Source organism: Papaver somniferum, chromosome 7, assembly GCF_003573695.1.
Source record: "Papaver somniferum cultivar HN1 chromosome 7, ASM357369v1, whole genome shotgun sequence".
Lineage (NCBI taxonomy): Eukaryota > Viridiplantae > Streptophyta > Magnoliopsida > Ranunculales > Papaveraceae > Papaver > Papaver somniferum.
The window spans coordinates 26,950,928-26,970,293 of NC_039364.1; the positions used below are offsets into that span (position 1 = coordinate 26,950,928).

Genomic DNA, 19,366 nt, shown 5'->3' on the forward strand with positions numbered 1-19,366 from the left:
TCATCTTGATTTTTGACTGCATACTCACTCAAATAACATCCAGTTAGTTTAGGCAAAATCACTTATTGCTGAACTGAAATGACAATTGTAAACGTTGAGTTCCTTTCACTTATTGCTGTTAAGTTCAGGTTTGAGTTCCTTTCACTTCTTCTAAAATAATTTCTAATTGGAGTGTGTGGTTTTCAATTTCAGGATAAATATGGAAAGTGATCCATTACCACTGGATATTGCTTCTCAATCTCAGACTGCCACTGAAGCTCAGACTTCCGCTCAAGATCCAAAGAAAGATATTGCTTGGGAATGAGCTGAAAGCACTTCTAAAAAAACACCCTTATTTGTAAGTTATGTAAGAAAATAATATCTGGGGGAATCACTAGGTTCAAGTTGCATATATTGAGTAAGAGAGGGGAAGTTACAGGATGTCCTAATGCAACTAGAGAAGTTATTGCCAAGATTAGAGATGTTGATATAGTAAAGAAGAAAGAAAAGGTTCACAGGGGTCAGATTGATCTGATGTATGCAGCTGCTGATTTTGATGGAGAATCTGGAGGCGACGAAGATATTGAGGTACATGAGGTTGAAGCTGATGTCATTGTTCCATCTAAAAGAAAATTTAAAGGCATAAGTAATGTAAGAGGTCCTATTGAAAAATTCATGAAAACTAATTTCTCAAAAGTGAAGCAAACAACACTCGAGAGACAAAGTGTAGATAGGGAAAAACGATTTGCTGGTTTTTAAGGAATTGAGGAGACGACCGTACGGAGGATACTCTTCGAACCGAGCAAAATGTTAAACCTCACATAGATGCACCGCTGCAAAGGGGGTGCTTTATATTCGAGAGGTCAATCTGTAGTACTCCGGCCTAAATCAAGACAATGACCGTTCCAGAGTAAATTCGGTCACAAGAGAGGATGGGTTGATCTGTAGGAGGGAAGCTGGGAAATGTGTGGAATCAATGATAATCAAAGATTGTGGGTGTGTGAATTCTGAATATGATAAGCTCTCAATGATTGAAATTGCTCAATTGAGAGTAGTTGCTCAATTGATGAGTTGATGATCTCGTGTTGTCGATGAGACGTGAGATTGATGATACCGTTGATGCTGATCCCTCAATCATGATTTAGAGACTTATTTATATTGCTGGAATTTCAGACACCATGACCCCATGAAGTGTGACAGTTGATGGAATCAAGGAATGGGGAAGTGGAGATCGTGTTTGAAACCAGTTGCTCGACGTGTGGAGACTTGGTCGATTTTCCACCCACTACCTCGTGAATTCCTTCAACTGATTGCATGACTTGCTCACATTCCATCGTGTGTTTGAACACATGTGTCGTAGACCGCCAGACCAAAACCTTAAGTGATACTCCCCCCCCCCCCCCCCCCCCCCAAAGTGAAACGATTGATGTCTCGTGGTATGTTCGTCAATTGATTACTTCGTGGTTTGATGGGACGATGAGTCCATGTAGTTGCTGAGTTGAACATGATGTTCTAAAACTCATGAATTGAACATGTCATGAGACAGAGGTATAGTTCTTACGACGAAGTGAGCAAGTATTGCTCATTCGATGGATCGTTGAATATTGATTGTTGAACCAATATTCCTTGGTTTGAGCAAATGTTTATCATCTGAGCAAGTGTTGCTCATGTGATGAATTCTAGAATATTTGATCGTCTGAGCATGTGTTGCTCATCTGATGGATTATTGGCAGCGTACCAAAAATATTAATTAGAATACTGATCGTTGAACCGAGCATAATTAATAAAATTAATGACCATGAGGTCGTCGTAAAATTATTAAGGTTGGAATCTGGAATGATGATCATTGGATTCAAAAACCCTAATTTGATCAATTGATGACCAATTCATGGTTCGTCAGAAGTTTAACCATGGGATGAAGGAGGGAGCGAATACATGGGATTGTGGATCAACCATGTAATGCCCATATGCTCACGTGAGCAAATACAAAGAACTCATGAAGAGTTGACGATTTGTTGGTGAAAGAATGATTAAATGCTGGTTTAATCATTTATTCGAAAATGCTCGTCTGAGCCTTAGGTGAGAAAACCTAATTAATTATGACGGAGTGAGGGACCGACCATGGGGTCATGAAACCTTCCCTGGGTAGTCACGTGACCGCCTGATGATCACTTCATGAAAATCCAAAGTGTTTGGAAGAGACTTGGACCTAATACGTGCAATTGTGCAAATTAGGTCAAAACTGTGAAACTTGATGGGAACGGCTTCTGTAAGCCAAAGAGCCAATCTTGGTCGGTCAAGATAACATGCTCGTGTCCCCAAGGCGTCCGCGTCTCAGTCCTGAGAATTTTGATATTTTCTGCGTGCAATTGAGCATCCATTCGAGAAAATATGCCAAAATTAGGGTTTCCGACGAAACTGAGGAAAACACCATGAGATGATGGAAAATAATTATAAATAAGGAATAAGGAGGCGTGGGGACCGCCGAAGCCAGGCATATGGTCGCCCGTCGTGACCACGGTCCCCCGTGGTGCCATTTTCCTTAATTTTATAATATTTTTGATGATTTTATGAAGAATTCATAAATTTGATGAATTTAGGGAGTTTCCATGAATTGAAGGAGTTTTCATGAGTTCAAGGAAGCAAAAAAATATAAAATAATAAAAACAGGGCGTGGGGACCGTGGGGGGTGGGGGGCTAGGGGGTGCCACGAGTTTTCATAATTTTTTATATTTTTAAGTATTTTTCATGATTTGAGGGAATTTTTCCTAATTTGAGAGAAATACCATGAAATCAAGGAATTTGATGAATTCAAGGAAAAATAAAATAAAATAATAAAACAAGGGGCGTGTGGGACGGCTAGGGCATGGCCGGCCGGCTAGTGGCCCGGTCCCACAAGTTTTCATAATTTTATTTATTATTTGATGATTTGTGCAAAATACCATGAAATCAAGGAGTTTTTTCATGAAATTAGAGAAATAATAATAATAAATAATGAGGAACCGTGAGGTGTGGGGCCGGCTGGGACCAAGGCATGGCCGGTTGGCCAACGGTCACCCCCACACTTCTTTCCTTAATTTTATATTATTTTTTACGAATTTATGAAAATACCATGAAACCGAGGAGTTTCCTCGAGACGAAGGAGATTTGATAAAATGAGAGAATTTTCATCAAATCATGGAAAATAATAAAAATGCATTAAAAATATAAAACTGGCGTGGGATTGACCACGACACGGTCGGTCGGTCGTGTGTCCGTGCTCCCAGCACCCTGGTCAATATTTTTAATTATTTATTATTTTCTTCCCTATTTTGCATAGGTTCATCGTTTCGTTGTATTTTGAAATACTCGTTCGTGCGGTGACTGTTAGTGTATCGTCGTTGAATACACCTTCACCATTTGAATCGGGGCTTACTTAGAGGTAGCTCAGACGCCCGGTTGTTGATTATTTATTACTAATTGTGGAATTCGGTGGAGAATAATTCACAAAACTGAGTAATAAGATGTTTATTATTAATTCATAAGATCAGCTGAGGATTCGACTACGAATTCAGAATAATAAAGTGAGCATTACCATTCCATGGGATCGTAGATTCGACCATAGAATCAGAGTAATTAAGATTTATCTATTACCATTTATGAGACCAGTTGTGGATTCGATCATGAAATCGGAGTAAGAGATGATAATATAGTTATTGCTATTCTATGAGATCAAGCCGTGGATTCGATCATAGAATCAGAACAATTGTTTATTGCCATTCCATGGGACCAGTCGTGGATTCGACCATGGAATAGGAGCAATTGTTATTGCCATTCCATGGGACCAGTCGTGGATTCGACCATGGAATAGGAGCAATAATAGATTATTCTGGGAATTCAGTAGTGAATGTCACGGCAGAATTAATCTTAATTAGGAATAATTAACTTTGTGGCTCTATACTAGCAGAGCAAGCTGTCTAGGAGCATTAATTATCCCGATATGAGCTTGTCGGTAAGTCATATCCTTTATATAGTCAGGGTAAACTCGTTGTTTGTTCCTGAAGACGTTATCGCTCTATACTAGCAGAGCAAGCTGTCTAGGAGCCGTCCATCTCGTGATACTATATAAATAATCACTGAAAGTGTTCAGTATTCATGAGATATGCCGTTGTCCAGTCGTGAGACTACATATCTACATGTACTCTGAGAGAAAGTACTCTCCGTTGAGAATTCGATGAGAGACCCGTGTCTCAATACTCACGTCTGATTGCTGGATCAGAGCTTCGTATAATTATGAGTTTACGATTTTAGCCCTTGTCGAAAATCCACCATCTACATTAAGTCCCCTGCTTACTGAGGAAAGCTGTGTTCCTCAGTCAGCATTAAATGGTGATTTTCCGGCCATAAATAATAATACCAGTAATTGAACTTAGTCGTAAGTTGAGACGTTACCGGATTTAGAGAGCATGAGCAAACCACGACTTGATGAAGGCTTCAATGTCATGATTGGAGCATCGTTTGATGAGCATAAAGTGGTAGCACCGCTGATTTGGTGATGGAACCTTGGTCGTTTAGGATTCGCGGGCCGGGCCCAAGAAAGGAATCCGTTTTAGCACGGACGCTCGTTCGTTCGTTAGTTTAAGAAACAACAAAATAGACCTGAGTCTAATGATAAAAATTTTGTCTATGAGCTTTCACGAAAAACAAAATTTTATTTTTAAATATGTGAGATTTCACAAAGTGGAATAAACTCTCGTTTCAAAGGTGGATGCTCGTACGAGAGAAAAGTTTTTTTTTTTAAATAGACGTGCGTCTGTTAGTAATAAAATTTTGTTTATGAGCTTTCATGAAATTTTTTATCTCGAGCTTTCAGAAATCTTTGAGAATATACTCTCGCTTCAGAGACAGATGCTCGTGCGAGGGAGCAAAAATATATAGATATATTTTCCAAATTTACGTGAGTTTCACGTTAAATATTTATATAGTTTGTAAAATCATGTTTTGATTTTGAACAACTGTTGAATGTAGACCATTATACATGGTAAAATAATGTCTATATGTGAGTTTTCACAATCGTAGAATGGACGTCTGTCCAGATTTTGAGAAACCAGTGAATGTTCACATTGTAAAATTTACGTGGGTTGTTCACGGTTTTATGAAAATCATGTCAGAATTTTGCTCGTCTTAGCAGGTTTGAAGGAACGAGCAAGATTTGAAGTATTAACTCATGTACTGTTAGTGGAATCGTAAACAGGTAAGAGTTGAAAGTTACCATTTTTGCAGACGCTGATGTGAGCATCTTTATTCCATGATTCGTTGTTTTGTTGAATCTGCGCTTTGAATGATGCGCTGAATGTTATGCATCTGTCACAGCCACTTTGCAAGAATGACTGACTCCCATGATGACACTTTCAAAGACGATGTTTCCAGGGATGACATCTCCGCGGGTGCAACTTCAAGAAATGGTACTTCTGGGACCTCTGAGTGATGGTGAGAGATCCTTCATACTGAGTTGTACTCCTGGTTATTTCATCAACTATACCACAGGATGATCGTTTGTTTGTCGTTTGTTTTTTTGTTTGTTTTTGACTCCTCGGAAATGGAAGAAAGTCTTCGGGGCGGAGCACCCAGAAGTAAGGACTACAGGATGTTAGCAAATGACGTGCAGTCCCCAGCCGTTTCTTTGGTGAGTTGTTAGCGCTCCTTGTGTCATGACTTTTTCCTGCCCGTGCAATTAGGATCACGAGACCAAGGTTTTGTTATTTCTTTTCAGACCTTTTCTCCATCGATTGACGGTCTTCAACTTGTTCCCAGGCGAACAATTCAGGAATCCAGTACTGATGAAGAAGTCGATGTAAATATCTCTTTCGTGCAGGTGATCACGGCATCTCCTTGAATGAAATAATAATAATTTTTTTGATGAATCCAGGAAGAAACCATTGTAGATAAGAAGCATGTTGATGAAGCGCACTCTTCTTTGGGACATGGGAATATGGAGAATTCCCGAAATCCCGAATCGAATGGAGATAGTGGTGTTGTCAACGGAGATTCTGGCATTGTCGAGGCTTCAAATGATTTAGAGACTCCCTTAGTAAGTATATCTCCTGTAATTTCTTCAAAGATATGATATCGCTGATTCGTGAATGAATGAATGAAAATCCATGTGAATTTATGGATAACTTTGCCGAAATACGTCACCAGAAAATTTCAGACTTCAGATTTTACTAGAAACGCTGTAGAATCCTCGTCCGAAGTCAGATTTTCTCGGTTTGCATATGTATCTTCAAGCCCAGGAAATTTCCAAGCTTTAAAGAAGCTCTTTGAAGTTTGAGCATGTTTAGGGCCTGAAAAAGGCGAAATAGTGAACTTCCAGGAGACCTTCAGAACTTTTCCAGATTGCATGTTGTCCGATGTTTTGGCCACATCTGTTAGCTCGTTCATCCGATTGCTATGAAATTTTGATATGTTGTAGTCAACATCCATACGAAGATAATGGTATATGACCCAACCTTAAATTTTATCAATTTTGCTCCCAGTTTCCGTTGAATACATGGCATGTAAAATCTCTTCAGCTGAGCTTGTTTGAAAACGTGTTTCATGACTTCTACACTATTTGCGCATGTCTTGGGTGCATAATAAGGAACTTAGATGATGTTAGTTCACTTACATTCTGAATTTTATGGTTGTGTTGGGTTTCCACGCTTGAATCATTCTAATCCCATGTAATCTTCACATTAGGTGCCAAATGCTGAAGTTGGGAATAATGGATCCAACAATGATGACTTGAGCAACTATGGAGCCGTTGATAATGAGACCTCCATCCCTGTACCTCAAGGTCATGGAAAGCTTGTTGTTGATGCCGTGGAGGTGACTGAAACTCCAATTTTGCGTGGGATGGTGGAACCCGAATCGAGAATGGAAGAAGCTGCTTCAACCGAAGTTGTTCCTATGATTGCTGACGCTGCTCCAGCGACTGAGAACCGGATAATAGTGCATGAGTATCCCGCAGGGACTGCTTTTACTCCTTCATTTGGTGAGATACTCCCATATCGCAGGTTTGTTGGTGGATTTAGCGTTCCCATTAGATATGCTGCTATGTACAAGAAACCGTGGAAGACGTATGGGCACATCGTCGTTACCAAGGATCCGGAGCATAGTTATTTCTTGACGAGGCAAGTAGAAGCCATCTTGCGTGTTATAAATGATATCCGCATCACAGCTGGAAATACTGTCACCCGGGATGTACTCTTTGATTGGGAGTACAACTTGAAGAAAGCTGAAGAACTTGGCTTCAATCTGAAATGGCTTCGTCAAAAGATTGATGCTATCAGGAAAGCAGTGGAAGGTGACACTCCTTTCACCACCAGTGATGCCGTGTTGAAGAAGATGGATGAAGTTTCTCCAAAGACCGAAAAGGCTAGAACCATGATTATAGATATAATCTTTGCTACTTCATCCAGTGAGCCTTTTACATTCACGAACTAGTTGATGAGTTGAGCGTCCGTAAGATGAAGGTGTACTGAGAGTTCAACCTGAATGCTCCTGAAAGCATAACTTTACCACGAACTGGCTTTGTCAGTGAGTCGACATTGTTGCGGTAGATGGCATCAAGAGTTTTCATACTGGATGTGATTGGTGAAGAGAGAAAGTTCCTCAATCATGCAGGGGCTTGTGACATAGCGAAAACCCGTTGATGAAGTTTCACGGAATCACCTCAGGTTGCCCCCGGTGTATATTGAAGGAGTTAGCGCCATCCATGATGTTGCATATGCTTCAGAAGTCTTATCATGGGATAATGAAGACTTATCGTTTAGTTACACTTTGATCGTGCTGGTGTTGAATCAATGTGTCATCGTCGAGATATTTGTGCTGAAGCTGTACTCTTTGATTGGGAGTACAATTTGATGGCTTTTTTAGATGCTTGAGCGTTGAAACGTATATTCCTTAAGCATCGAATGTCTTAGGGGTTTGATCGTCTCGGCCCTGGAGTATCTTCTGTTGATTCAGCATCCCTTTCGTTGCAGTAGTGGGATTCGACACTTGTGCAGACATCAGAGCTTTCTGATTTTGTGGAACACATGGACTTGCAGGAGAAACGCCCAAAGTGTTCTTTGCCATGTTTGGACGTCAATAATGAATATTTCAGTGCTTGATTCGGAGAAACGTCAGATTCAACCACTTGGTAAAATACTAATGCGGTGAAGCTACCATTCATAACGTCTTGTAGAGTTGCTAGCATAATTAAGTCCCCATGCTAGGATAGCATGTGGGGAAATAAATGACATAGACATGGAATGAGACTTGCCTGAGCGCGGAACCTCTTGATGAATGTCTATGCATATTTTGCAGGTTCTTGCTTCAACCTCGTCGAAATTACTCAAAGTACTCTGATGAAGGAATGTCCGTCAAATCTTCTGGATTAGAACTTTCTTCGTTGGAGAGATGTGTAACCAAAGGCGCTTTGTAAGTACTCATCTTTTCAGCATGGATCCACGCTCGTCTGAAGGATATGTCATATCCTGGATCTTCTTGATTGATTATGTGAAACTTGGTTTCTGTCCAGGTTGAACTTATGTTCACTTTGAGAATGATGTAGCCATAAGTATTTCCGAGCGCTCCTTCCAGGTCTCTGATTGAGATGGAGCATGAGTATCTTCTTGTCGAGTGATGCATGTGGATCCGATGGTTTTCAGTGGAATTTTGTTGATGGAGGTGTCAGCATCGATCAACGTTCTTCCAAATCCGTTTCTTCTGAGATTGACTGTGGTAAGCAGTCCCCAGTAGTGCATATCTTGGTCTGTGGTTGGAGGCTCAAGAAGTATTTTCGGAATGGACTTCTTGACACGATGTGGTTCAGTACTGTGAACATGTCTCTCCTTTGTGCATTTGACAGATAACGCAATTCATGTTCGACCAAGGATTGAACTGCCTCTTTGATAGGTTGTTCAGAGAGTGTAAGGTTTTGACTGGGAGAGGATTCATGTGTACTCCTTCAGTCCCCAGTTGAAGCTATTGTGGATCAACCTTCTCTTTGAAAATGTGCTTCAAAACTCCGCAATCGCTTGTGGGATGATTGACGAACCTGTGGAAGCGGCAGTAACGAGGACTTTCCATGTCTTCTTCATGGTTCTTTCTTGACATATCGCAACTTGATTGCACCATCTTGGACCCAGACATCCAGGAGTTCGATCACCTCTTTAATGGAAAAAGGAAAGTTAGGTGCTTCTTGATCAGGAACTCTTGTGCGTTGGTCAGAGGCTTGTGCATCTTGCTTATCCTTCCTTTGTGCTTTTGAAGGAGCTGAGGTATGCTTGCGCGGCGGTTTGGATTTCCGTTTTCTCCCTTATGCAACAGTGTTTATGGAAGGCTGGAGGTTTTACTGCTTCTTGATCAGACGTCTGCTACCTCGAGTGTCTCGCGGTTCTTCAGCCTTTGTAGCTTTTGTTCTTTCCAGTAAAGCGGGTGCAGTAGTTGCCGATCTCTTCGCCGCTTCATGAAGCTCTGAGAAGGACTGGAAACGGATATTTTCCAATAAATCTCTGTAGACTGGGATCATGCCGTTGATACACAAGTATACCAGTTGCTGCTCCATGACGTCTGGATCATGGCAATCCAACGCTTGAACTCTGAACCTTTTCACATAATCGTTAGGATGTTCGTTGTTCCTTTGAAACATCCTTCCGAGATCAGAGAGGGTAATTTGCTCTGAAACGAAGAAATACTTCCTATAGAAAGCATTAACCATTTCTCCCCAACCGTTGATAGTTCCTGGTGCGATGTTGTTGTACCAGGTGTATGCTCTCCCTTTCAAGGATTTTGAAAATTCTTTGAGGCGAACAACATGGTTATGCTCATGTTCACCCAAAGCTTTCAGGAACCGAGAAACATGTTCCCAAGCATTGTCGGTTCCGTCGTACAAAGTAAAGGTTGGAGAGATATAACCTTTTGGAAGAGGAATCCTCTGCATAGCAACAGGGTATGGAGGCTGGTGACGATGGACATGTGGGGTCTTGTCCTTTCCACGGTTCTCCAGAAGGCGTTCCAAATCCTCCCGAGTGATGAAGTTTGATGACTCCTTAGCCGATGGATCGTCTGCAGTTTTGCGGACTTCATCATCATCTACTGTATGAATCGAAATTACCTCAGGATCAACGTCTGAGGATTTTTCCTTCTCTTTTCCTTTTCCTTGGGTCTTCCCTGACATTGTATCAGTGAGAGCCTTCAGTTGATTAAATATCTTCTTTTGTGATGTAGCCATAGCGGTTTGATTCTTTGCAAGAGTCTCTTGCAATTTGATGAGATCAGCAATCGTAGGTGGGTTTTCTCTGATTTCCTCAGGGGAACGACCGAACAGGGGATGAGCTCCAGTCTGATGAGGAGTGACGCCACCGCCATTGTTGGAAGCAGAAATGGTTTCTGGAATATCATCATTAGTGTCATTGATAGTGTTAGCATCATTTACGTTAGGATCTTCGATCGTGTGTGACCTAAGATCAACCATCTTGTGAAAGCTTGAGATTGCAACCGAGAGATTAATCTCCCACTGTGGTCTCCAATATGTAGATGAGGAAAAACGATTTGCTGGTTTTTAAGGAATTGAGGAGACGACCATACAGAGGAGACTCCTCGAACCGAGTGAAATGTTAAACCTCACACAGATGCACCGCTGCAAAGGGGGTGCTTTAGATTCGAGAGATCAATCTGTAGTACTCCGGCCTAAATCAATAAAATGATCGTTCCAGAGTAAATTCGGTCACAAGAGAGGATGGGTTGATCTGTAGGAGGGAAGCTGGGAAATGTGTGGAATCAATGGTAATCAATGATTGTGGGTGTGTGAATTCTGAATATGATAAGCTCTGAATGATTGAAATTGCTCAATTTAGAGTAGTTGCTCAATTGATGAGTTGATGATCTCGTGTTGTCGATGAGACGTGAGATTGATGATACTTTTGATGCTGATCCCTCAATCATGATTCAGAGACTTATTTATCTTGCTGGAATTTTAGACACAATGACCCCATGAAGTGTGACAGTTGATGGAATCAAGGAGTGGGGAAGTGGAGATCGTGTTTGAAACCAGTTGCTCAACGTGTGGAGACTTGGTCGATTTTCCACCCACTACCTCGTGAATTCCTTCAATTGATTGCACGACTTGCTCACATTTCATCGTGTGTTTGAACACACGTGCCGTAGACCGCCAGACCAAAACCCTAAGTGATATCCCCCCAAAGTGACACGATTGACGTCTCGTGGTATGTTAGTCAATTGATGACTTCGTGGTTTGATGGGACGATGAGTCCATGTAGTTGCTGAGTTGAACATGATGTTCTGAAACTCATGAATTGAACATGTCATGAGACAGAGGTATAGTTCTTACGATAAAGTGAGCAAGTATTGCTCATTCGATGGATCGTTGAATATTGATTGTTGAACCAATATTCCTTGGTTTGAGAAAATGTTTATCATCTGAGAAAGTGTTGCTCATGTGATGAATTGTTGAATATTTGATCGTCTGAGCATGTGTTGCTCATCTGATGGATTATTGGCAGCGTACCAAAAATATTAATTAGAATACTGATCGTTGAACCGAGCATAATTAATAAAATTAATAACCATGAGGTCGTCGTAAAATTATTAAGGTTGGAATCTGGAATGATGATCCTTGGATTCAAAAACCCTAATTTGATCAATTGATGATCAATTCATGGTTCGTCAGAAGTTTAACCATGGGACGAAGGAGGGAGCGACTACATGGGACCGTGAATCAACCATGTAGTGTCCATATAATCACGTGAGCAAATACAAATAACTCCTGAAGAGTTGACGATTTTTTGGTGAAAGAATGATTAAATGATGGTTTAATCATTTATTCGAAAATGCTCGTCTGAGCCTTAGGTGAGAAAACCTAATTAATTATGACGGAGTGAGGGACCGACCATGGGGTCATGAAACCGGTCCTGGGTAGTCACGTTACCGCCTGATGATCACTTCATGAAAATCCAAAGTGTTTGGAAGAGTCTTGGACCTAATACGTGCAATTGTGGAAATTAGGTCAAAATTGTGAAACTTGATGGGACCGGCTTCTGTAAGCCAAAGAGCCAATCTTGGTCGGTCAAGATAGCGTGCTTGTGTCCCCAAGGCGTCCGCGTCTCAGTCCTGAGAATTTTGATATTTTCTAGCGTGCAATTGAGCATCCATTCGAGAAAATATGCCAAAATTAGGGTTTCGACGAAACTGAGGAAAACACCATGAGATGATGGAAAATAATTATAAAATAAGGAATAAGGAGGTGTGGGACTGCCGAGGCCAAGGCATGGTCGGCCGATCGTGACCACGGTCTCGTGGTGCCATTTTCCTTAATTTTGTAATATTTTTGATGATTTTATGAAGAATTCATGAATTTTAAGAAATTTGATGAATTTAGGGAGTTTCCATGAATTGAAGGAATTTTCATGAGTTCAAGGAAGCAAAAAATATTAAAATAATAAAAACACGGGCATGTGGGACCGTGGGGGCGTGGCCGGCCGGCTAGGGCCCGGTCCCACGAGTTTTCATAATTTTTTATATTTTTTAAGTATTTTTCATGATTTGAGGGAATTTTTCCTAATTTGAGAGAAATACCATGAAATCAAGGAATTTGATGAATTCAAGGAAAAATAAAATAAAATAATAAAAAAAGGGGTGTGTGGGACCGGCTAGGGAATGGCCGGCCGGATAGTGGCCCGGTCCCACAAGTTTTCATAATTTTATTTATTATTTGATGATTTGTGCAAAATACCATGAAATCAAGGAGTTTTTTCATGAAATTAGAGAAATAATAATAATAATAAAATAATGAGGAATCGTGACGTGTGGGGACGGCTGGGACCAAGGCATGGCCGGTTGGCCTACGGTCACGCTCCACACTTCTTTCCTTAATTTTATATTATTTTTTACGAATTTATGAAAATACCATGAAACCGAGGAGTTTCCTCGAGACGAAGGAGATTTGATAAAATGAGAGAATTTTCATCAAATCATGGAAAATAATAAAAATGCATTAAAAATATAAAACTGGCATGGGATTGACCACGACATGGTCGGTCGGTCGTGTGTTCGCGCTCCCAGCACCCTGGTCAATATTTTTAATTATTCATTATTTTCTTCCCTATTTTGCATAGGTTCATCGTTTCGTTGTATTTTCAAATACTCGTTCGTGCAGTGACTGTTAGTGTATCGTCGTTGAATACACCTTCACCATTTTAATCGGGGCTTACTTAGAGGTAGCTCAGACGCCCGGTTGTTGATTATTTATTACTAATTATGGAATTCGGTGGAGAATAATTCACAAAACTGAGTAATAAGATGTCTATTATTAATTCATAAGATCATCTGAGGATTCGACTACGAATTCAGAATAATAAAGTGAGCATTACCATTCCATGGGATCGTAGATTCGACCATAGAATCGGAGTAATTAAGATTTATCTATTACCATTTATGAGACCAGTTGTGGATTCGATCATGAAATCGGAGTAATGAGATAATATAGTTATTGCTATTATACGAGATCAAGCCGTGGATTCGATCATAGGATCAGAACAATTGTTTATTGCCATTCCATGGGACCAGTCGTGGATTTGACCATGTAATAGGAGCAATTTTTACTGCCATTCCATAGGACCAGTCGTGGATTCGACCATGGAATAGGAGCAATAATAGATTATTCTGGGAATTCAGTAGTGAATGTCACGACATAATTAATCTTAATTAGGAATAATTAACTTTGTGGCTCTATACTAGCAGAGCAAGCTGTCTAGGAGCATTAATTATCCCGATATGAGCTTGTCGGTAAGTCATATCCTTTATATAGTCAGGGTAAACTCGTTGTTTGTTCCTGAAGACGTTATCGCTCTATACTATCAGAGCAAGCTGTCTAGGAGCCGTCCATCTCGTGATACTATATAGAAATAATCACTGAAAATGTTCAGTATTCATGAGATATGTCGTTGTCCAATCGTGAGACTACATATCTACATGTACTCTGAGAGAAAGTACTCTTCGTTGAGAATTCGATGAGAGACCCGTGTCTCCATACTCACGTCTGATTGTTGTATCAGAGCTTCGTATAATTATGAGTTTACGATTTTAGCCCTTGTCGAAAATCCACCATCTACACAAAGTTATACCAAAAAGAAGCTGAAGGATATAGCCCGGGATAGTATATCGGCTTGGATGACCGAAAATGCTATACCTTTTAATAATGTACGTTCCCCTAGTTTCCAAGTGATGATCAATTTTATTGGAGATTATGGAAAAGGTATGTCATATAATGCCAATGTTATCTTTTTCAATTTCGTTTTTGTATTTTTGTTTTGTCTCAATGCCAATATTTTTATGAAATGTTAAATGTTAACATCTCTGCTGGTATTCATGTAATGAAATGTTGTATTTTCATGGGAAACATCTAAATGAAACTACTGAATACTCGAACAATTAGTACTCAGTTCATCTCTGCTAATATTTCCATGAACTGTTAAATGTTAAGAATTTCAAAACAATTTCTTAACTCTTATATCCTCCTTCCAAGTTCATTCAGGATATGTGTTTTGTTTTCGAGTATAGTCAGAGACTACAAGTGTTCATCATTGTTGTATGTTTATTCTTAATAAGATGTAGTACTACAAGCGAGGTGTTAGGATCTTAAATGGTGCTTACGTTATGTTTATCACTGTTGTATGTTTCAATATACTTAACTGTATGCATCTGCTATGTATATTGTCTTACACTGATGGCATCCATTTTCTGTATCTTTGTTGTTAGCTCTGCCGACGCCATTTTACTATCATATCCGTTCAACTCTCTTCAATATGCAACTTGAAGAAATGAAGAAGTTTGTTGAGACGTTTAGACCACATTGGAAGAGATTTGGTTGTTCTATTATGTCTGATGGTTGGACAAATGGAAAGGGGCGTCATCTTATTAACTTCGTGGTAAATTGTCCAAAAGGATCAGTCTTCTTGAAGTCGGTGGATGCATCATCACGAACGAATGATCAATTTTACATAGCTGAACTTGTTAATGAGTTGATTGAAGATGTTGGGATTGGTAATATTGTACATTTATTAGTGATAATGGTTCTAATTTTAAGGCTACTGGGAAGCTTTTAGTGATTGATCACCGATAACAAGAGATGTCACTCTAGGTAAGAGATTTGTTACATACAATTATGCTCATTTCCAAGTGTTAGATTTGATTAGAGAAATGACAGGGAAGAAAGAGTTGCATCGGTCTGCAAAGACTAGATTTGGAACCCAATATTATACACTTGATAGCCTTCTTGAGCATAAAAATGCATTGCAAATGATGTTTGTCAATGAGAAGTGGACGCAGTCTAGTGTAGCTAAAGAAGTTGTGGGGAAAATGATTGTTAAGATTGTTGCTAGCGGTGCATTTTGGGCACATTGTGATTTCTCTTGTAAGGTGTTAAAACCTTTAGTAGATGTTGTAAGAATGGTGGATATCGAGCTGAAGCCAACCATAGGTGTTATATATGAAGTAATGAGATTGGCAAGGGAAAAGCTACAGATAAAATTTAGAGAAGATAAAGGGACTTTGGACAAGATAATGGCTATTATTAATGAAAGATGGGAGGACCAGTTAGATCACCCTCTCCATGCAGCAACTTGGTACTTGAACCCTTTTATATTTTACAAGATTTCGCAAGAAGAAATGGACAATATCTCAAAGTATGCGAAGCTAAAGAGGGGACTTTTAAATGCAATGGAAAATCTCAAAACTGACAACAACGAACATGATAAGGCTATAAAGCAGTTGAGATTGTACAGTGATGCATATGGAGCGTTAGGAACGCGAGCTGAAGTCAGAAGCAGGGATACTACAACACCTTGTAAGCTTTTTCTTATTTAAAACATAGATAATAAAAAACTACAATTAATGTATTATAGTTCAGGGATACTACAGCTTGTAAGCTTTTCCTTATTTGCTTGGTATTTATTACAGATGATTGGTGGATCACTTACGGCGGGATGGATGTTCCAGAACTCCAAAAATTTGCGATAAAGGTCTTGAGCCAAACTTGTAGTGCTTCATCGTGTGAGCGAAATTGGAGCACATTCGGCAATGTAAGTACTCAATCCTTTATAATTGTTCATATATGAGAATTAGGCAATGAAATTATTAGACTTGAATGTCGATAGACAAAGAGTGGTAGACTAGTAGTAACAAGATAAGTAAAGCAATATGTTTTCATGTCAAACAAACAAAAACATTCTTATTCTCTTCTTAGATAACTATTAGACTTTTCAATTGACAGTAGTACTGTTCTATTTGTAACTTCTTCTTATGTGCATTGATGTATCGTTTTTCTCCCATCAGATGCATACAAAGAGGCGCAATCGTTTCTTACAACAGAAGTTGAATGACTGTGTTTATATTCAATACAACAAGAAATTGCAGCGCAAATATGAAGAAATACAAAGACATAATTCTGGGGGCCCTGGAATCCCTATTTTTTTGGATGCACTTGATGAAGAAGATAACTGGTTGGACCCTGAGAACTTGAGTGATTTGCTTCATTAAGATGATGAGTTTACAGGTGCTCAAGCAAACCATGTTATGGGTATCATTTCATGACCAGTTACAAGAAGTAGCCGACGAGTTCCTAGGGTCCACTCTCCAATTGATGCCGTGGACGATGAATTTTATTTTGATTTTAACTGTGAAGCTCGAGTACCTGCCAGCGAGGGGTTATATGGTGTTGGACGTCCTTTGGCTGATCCTGCAAACGCTATTATGGATGATCTACTTTAGAAATCTAACTAATTGTAGTATGACACCCATGTTTTTTTCCTCTGACTCTGATTTCCAAAAATGTAACTAATGTCAGACTTGGTATATCACTAATGTTTTTTGTCTTTTGGTATGATTTCTTGAACTGTTAATTCAAGAAAGTAACTCCACTAATTTTGGTAACTTCGGTATATGATTATGGTGGATGTAATTACTATAAATGTGATGTTAATGGCCTAATAGACATTTCTGCCAGTGCTTGGTTTTGTTGTTAACAGTATAAGCCTCTAATCACCTCTTATTGTGTAAGATTGAAGTAAGTTTACAACAATTATTATTTTCTATGATGGTTATATTATCTTCTACTATAGTTATATCAATATATTTTTTTGTTTGATAAATAATAAATATTAAAAAAATATATATTAATGGTGTATCGCCTGTAAAAACAGATATTATCTTTTGTATAGGTGTATAGGACCCGACCTGTACGATACCGATACACGATATTGACTACCTTGCAAGCAACAAATCAAGAGCTAAACAAAGTACACTAGACAAAGAGGCCTAAGGCTAACCCCTATGGGCTAGATTGAACTGCTAGATTGGCCAAAAAGTGTTGCAAATCAAGAAAAAAGTGTGGGAAAAAAGTTAACACTACTTCTGGATACTTCTCTCTCCTAGCAGTTGCTCGCAGTCCAACTATCAGCGGGATTGAAACGCTAAACAATCCAGCGCTCAAAAAGTTGTCCCAACGCTGAACCATTCAGCGCTTGATGTTTTCATTTCTGTTAGTTATGAATTTCTGATGGAGAGAGAGAGAGAATGTGATGGAGAGAGAGAGATGTGATGGAGAGAGTTTTTCTTTTTTTGCTGAATGTTTATATATTTGGAATTGAAAGGAAAAGAGAAAGCACGTGGAAGAGAGTATGGTGGAGAGAGAGAGTGACGTGGTAGGGTGTGATAGGATATGGGGGAGAGAGAGAAGATGGAAATGAAAATAATGAAATTCGTTAACGCTGTTTGGTTCAGTGTTTGTGTTTTGTGCGTTACCGTTCAGCGCTCAACGCTGTTTCATTCAGTGTTTTGCTGCTAGATTCGCCATCCCATAGGACTTAGGAGGTTGCCCATGTTGACGTGGATGGACAATCTAGCAGCTAGATATCTAGCCCATAGGACTTAGCCAAAGTAGCAACGTAAGAAATTAGCAGCATTTGCTGACAGGGTTCTTTTCCCTCTACCTAATTTTTCATTCACATCATCACCATGCCATTTTAGTCTAGAGAGCTACTTCTCAGCTGCAAAGCACTGAATTTCATAAGTTTTTCTTGGCCTGCTAGTCATGTGTTTCAGCTTCAAGGCCGTCGAGTTGATACCCTATGGATGAGCGATGTTGTATTATCCTTCCCCAATCAAAGGGGTCAAGGATGAGCGAAATTTTTTGTTTGTAAGTTGGAATCCATTAGGATAATGATTCCTCCGACTTCTGATTATAATAGGAAATCTAACGATCTGATTGTATGAAGAGGAGATCTGTCCCTGTAAGAGCTTCAATAGAATAAGTGTGGGATTAATTCGGCGGTTTAAAGTTTGACCTTTTGTCAAACTTTGTCTTAAGCAAAGCTTTTTCCTAAAGTTTAGAAGCTTAGGGGCCAAATTAGGAAAACTTGTTGCCAAGTTTGTGTTCTCTATATAAAGGATTAGAATTAGAGGTGTAGTAACAATCCAACCTAGAAGAGTGGTAAATCCTTGTACTTAGGATTTTGGTCTCTTTGTTGGGAGGATCGTGTCCTACCGTGAAGGTCAATATCGGTGTGAGAGAAAAACTTGTAGAGAAAGGATTTTGGTGTTCTAGTGTTTAGGGTTTGGGGCTTTGCCCTAAACCAAGTTTCTAGTGTTTCCATGTTGTTAGAGCATAGCTCGGTCGACCTCGCATGCGTTGCTATATCAAGCATGTTTGTCAATGTTAGTGATCAAAACTATGAGTCTTGATTTCTAATCTACATAGCTAATTCTCGGACTAGGATAGAAAAGTGTAGTTGAGCTCAAGGACTTCATGGCGATTCATCATACATCGACGAAGATCTACTAAAGGAACCGTGTAACTTCATCAACAAAAAGGTATGTGGAGACTTGAACTTATCAATCACTCAAAAGTCTATCCATTTTATCTCCTACTTCTTATGAGACAAAAAGTCATATGCTATATAGACTGGATCATACACATTTGACATTTCGAGCTGAGTATTCACTACTTATCTTTTTCTCGAAATCGTGTGTTGGTAAAGCGTTTCACTTTGATCAAGTTTATCTTCACCTAGTGACGAAAGTTATGAAAAGTTTCAATTACTTTGAGAATTGCTCTGACGTGAAACGGTCTGTGAATAACGACTATATAACGTCCTCTGAGAATGTCTCAATTATTGGAATGAGAATTTAGATTACATAACCATGTATTCCTTAATCCGAAGTTTTCGAACTTTGTTGATTGAGAGAAACCGGAGGAATTTCCTTTGCCAAGTCCGCGAACCCAGTCCGCGAACTGACGGAAGTTCTCTTGCCGAGAATTTCTGCTGGGATTTTCCAAAAACTCGTTTGCGTGTTTAGTCCGCGAACT

The 19,366-nt window shown here is 39.5% G+C and overlaps 1 protein-coding gene across 1 annotated transcript; it reads left to right on the plus strand.

Annotated features, from left to right (window-relative positions):
* Window positions 1–78: 78 nt before the first annotated feature.
* On the plus strand, window positions 79–16,539 carry LOC113294418. The gene is made up of 6 exons (XM_026542815.1): window positions 79–128; window positions 378–625; window positions 14,761–15,045; window positions 15,143–15,847; window positions 15,961–16,082; window positions 16,336–16,539. The coding sequence occupies exons 1-6, from the start codon at window positions 79–81 to the stop codon at window positions 16,537–16,539; spliced, it is 1,614 nt and encodes a 537-aa protein (XP_026398600.1).
* The last annotated feature ends 2,827 nt before the right edge of the window (window positions 16,540–19,366 follow it).

Excerpts from the sequence above, each read along its gene's own strand:
- LOC113294418 (XM_026542815.1), top strand. The coding sequence starts at position 79 with ATGACAATTGTAAACGTTGAGTTCCTTTCACTTATTGCTGTTAAGTTC. Across the intron at positions 15,046-15,142 it reads GATTGAAGATGTTGGGATTG|GTAAGAGATTTGTTACATAC; the intron begins GTAATATTGTAC and ends ATGTCACTCTAG. Across the intron at positions 15,848-15,960 it reads CAGGGATACTACAACACCTT|ATGATTGGTGGATCACTTAC; the intron begins GTAAGCTTTTTC and ends TATTTATTACAG.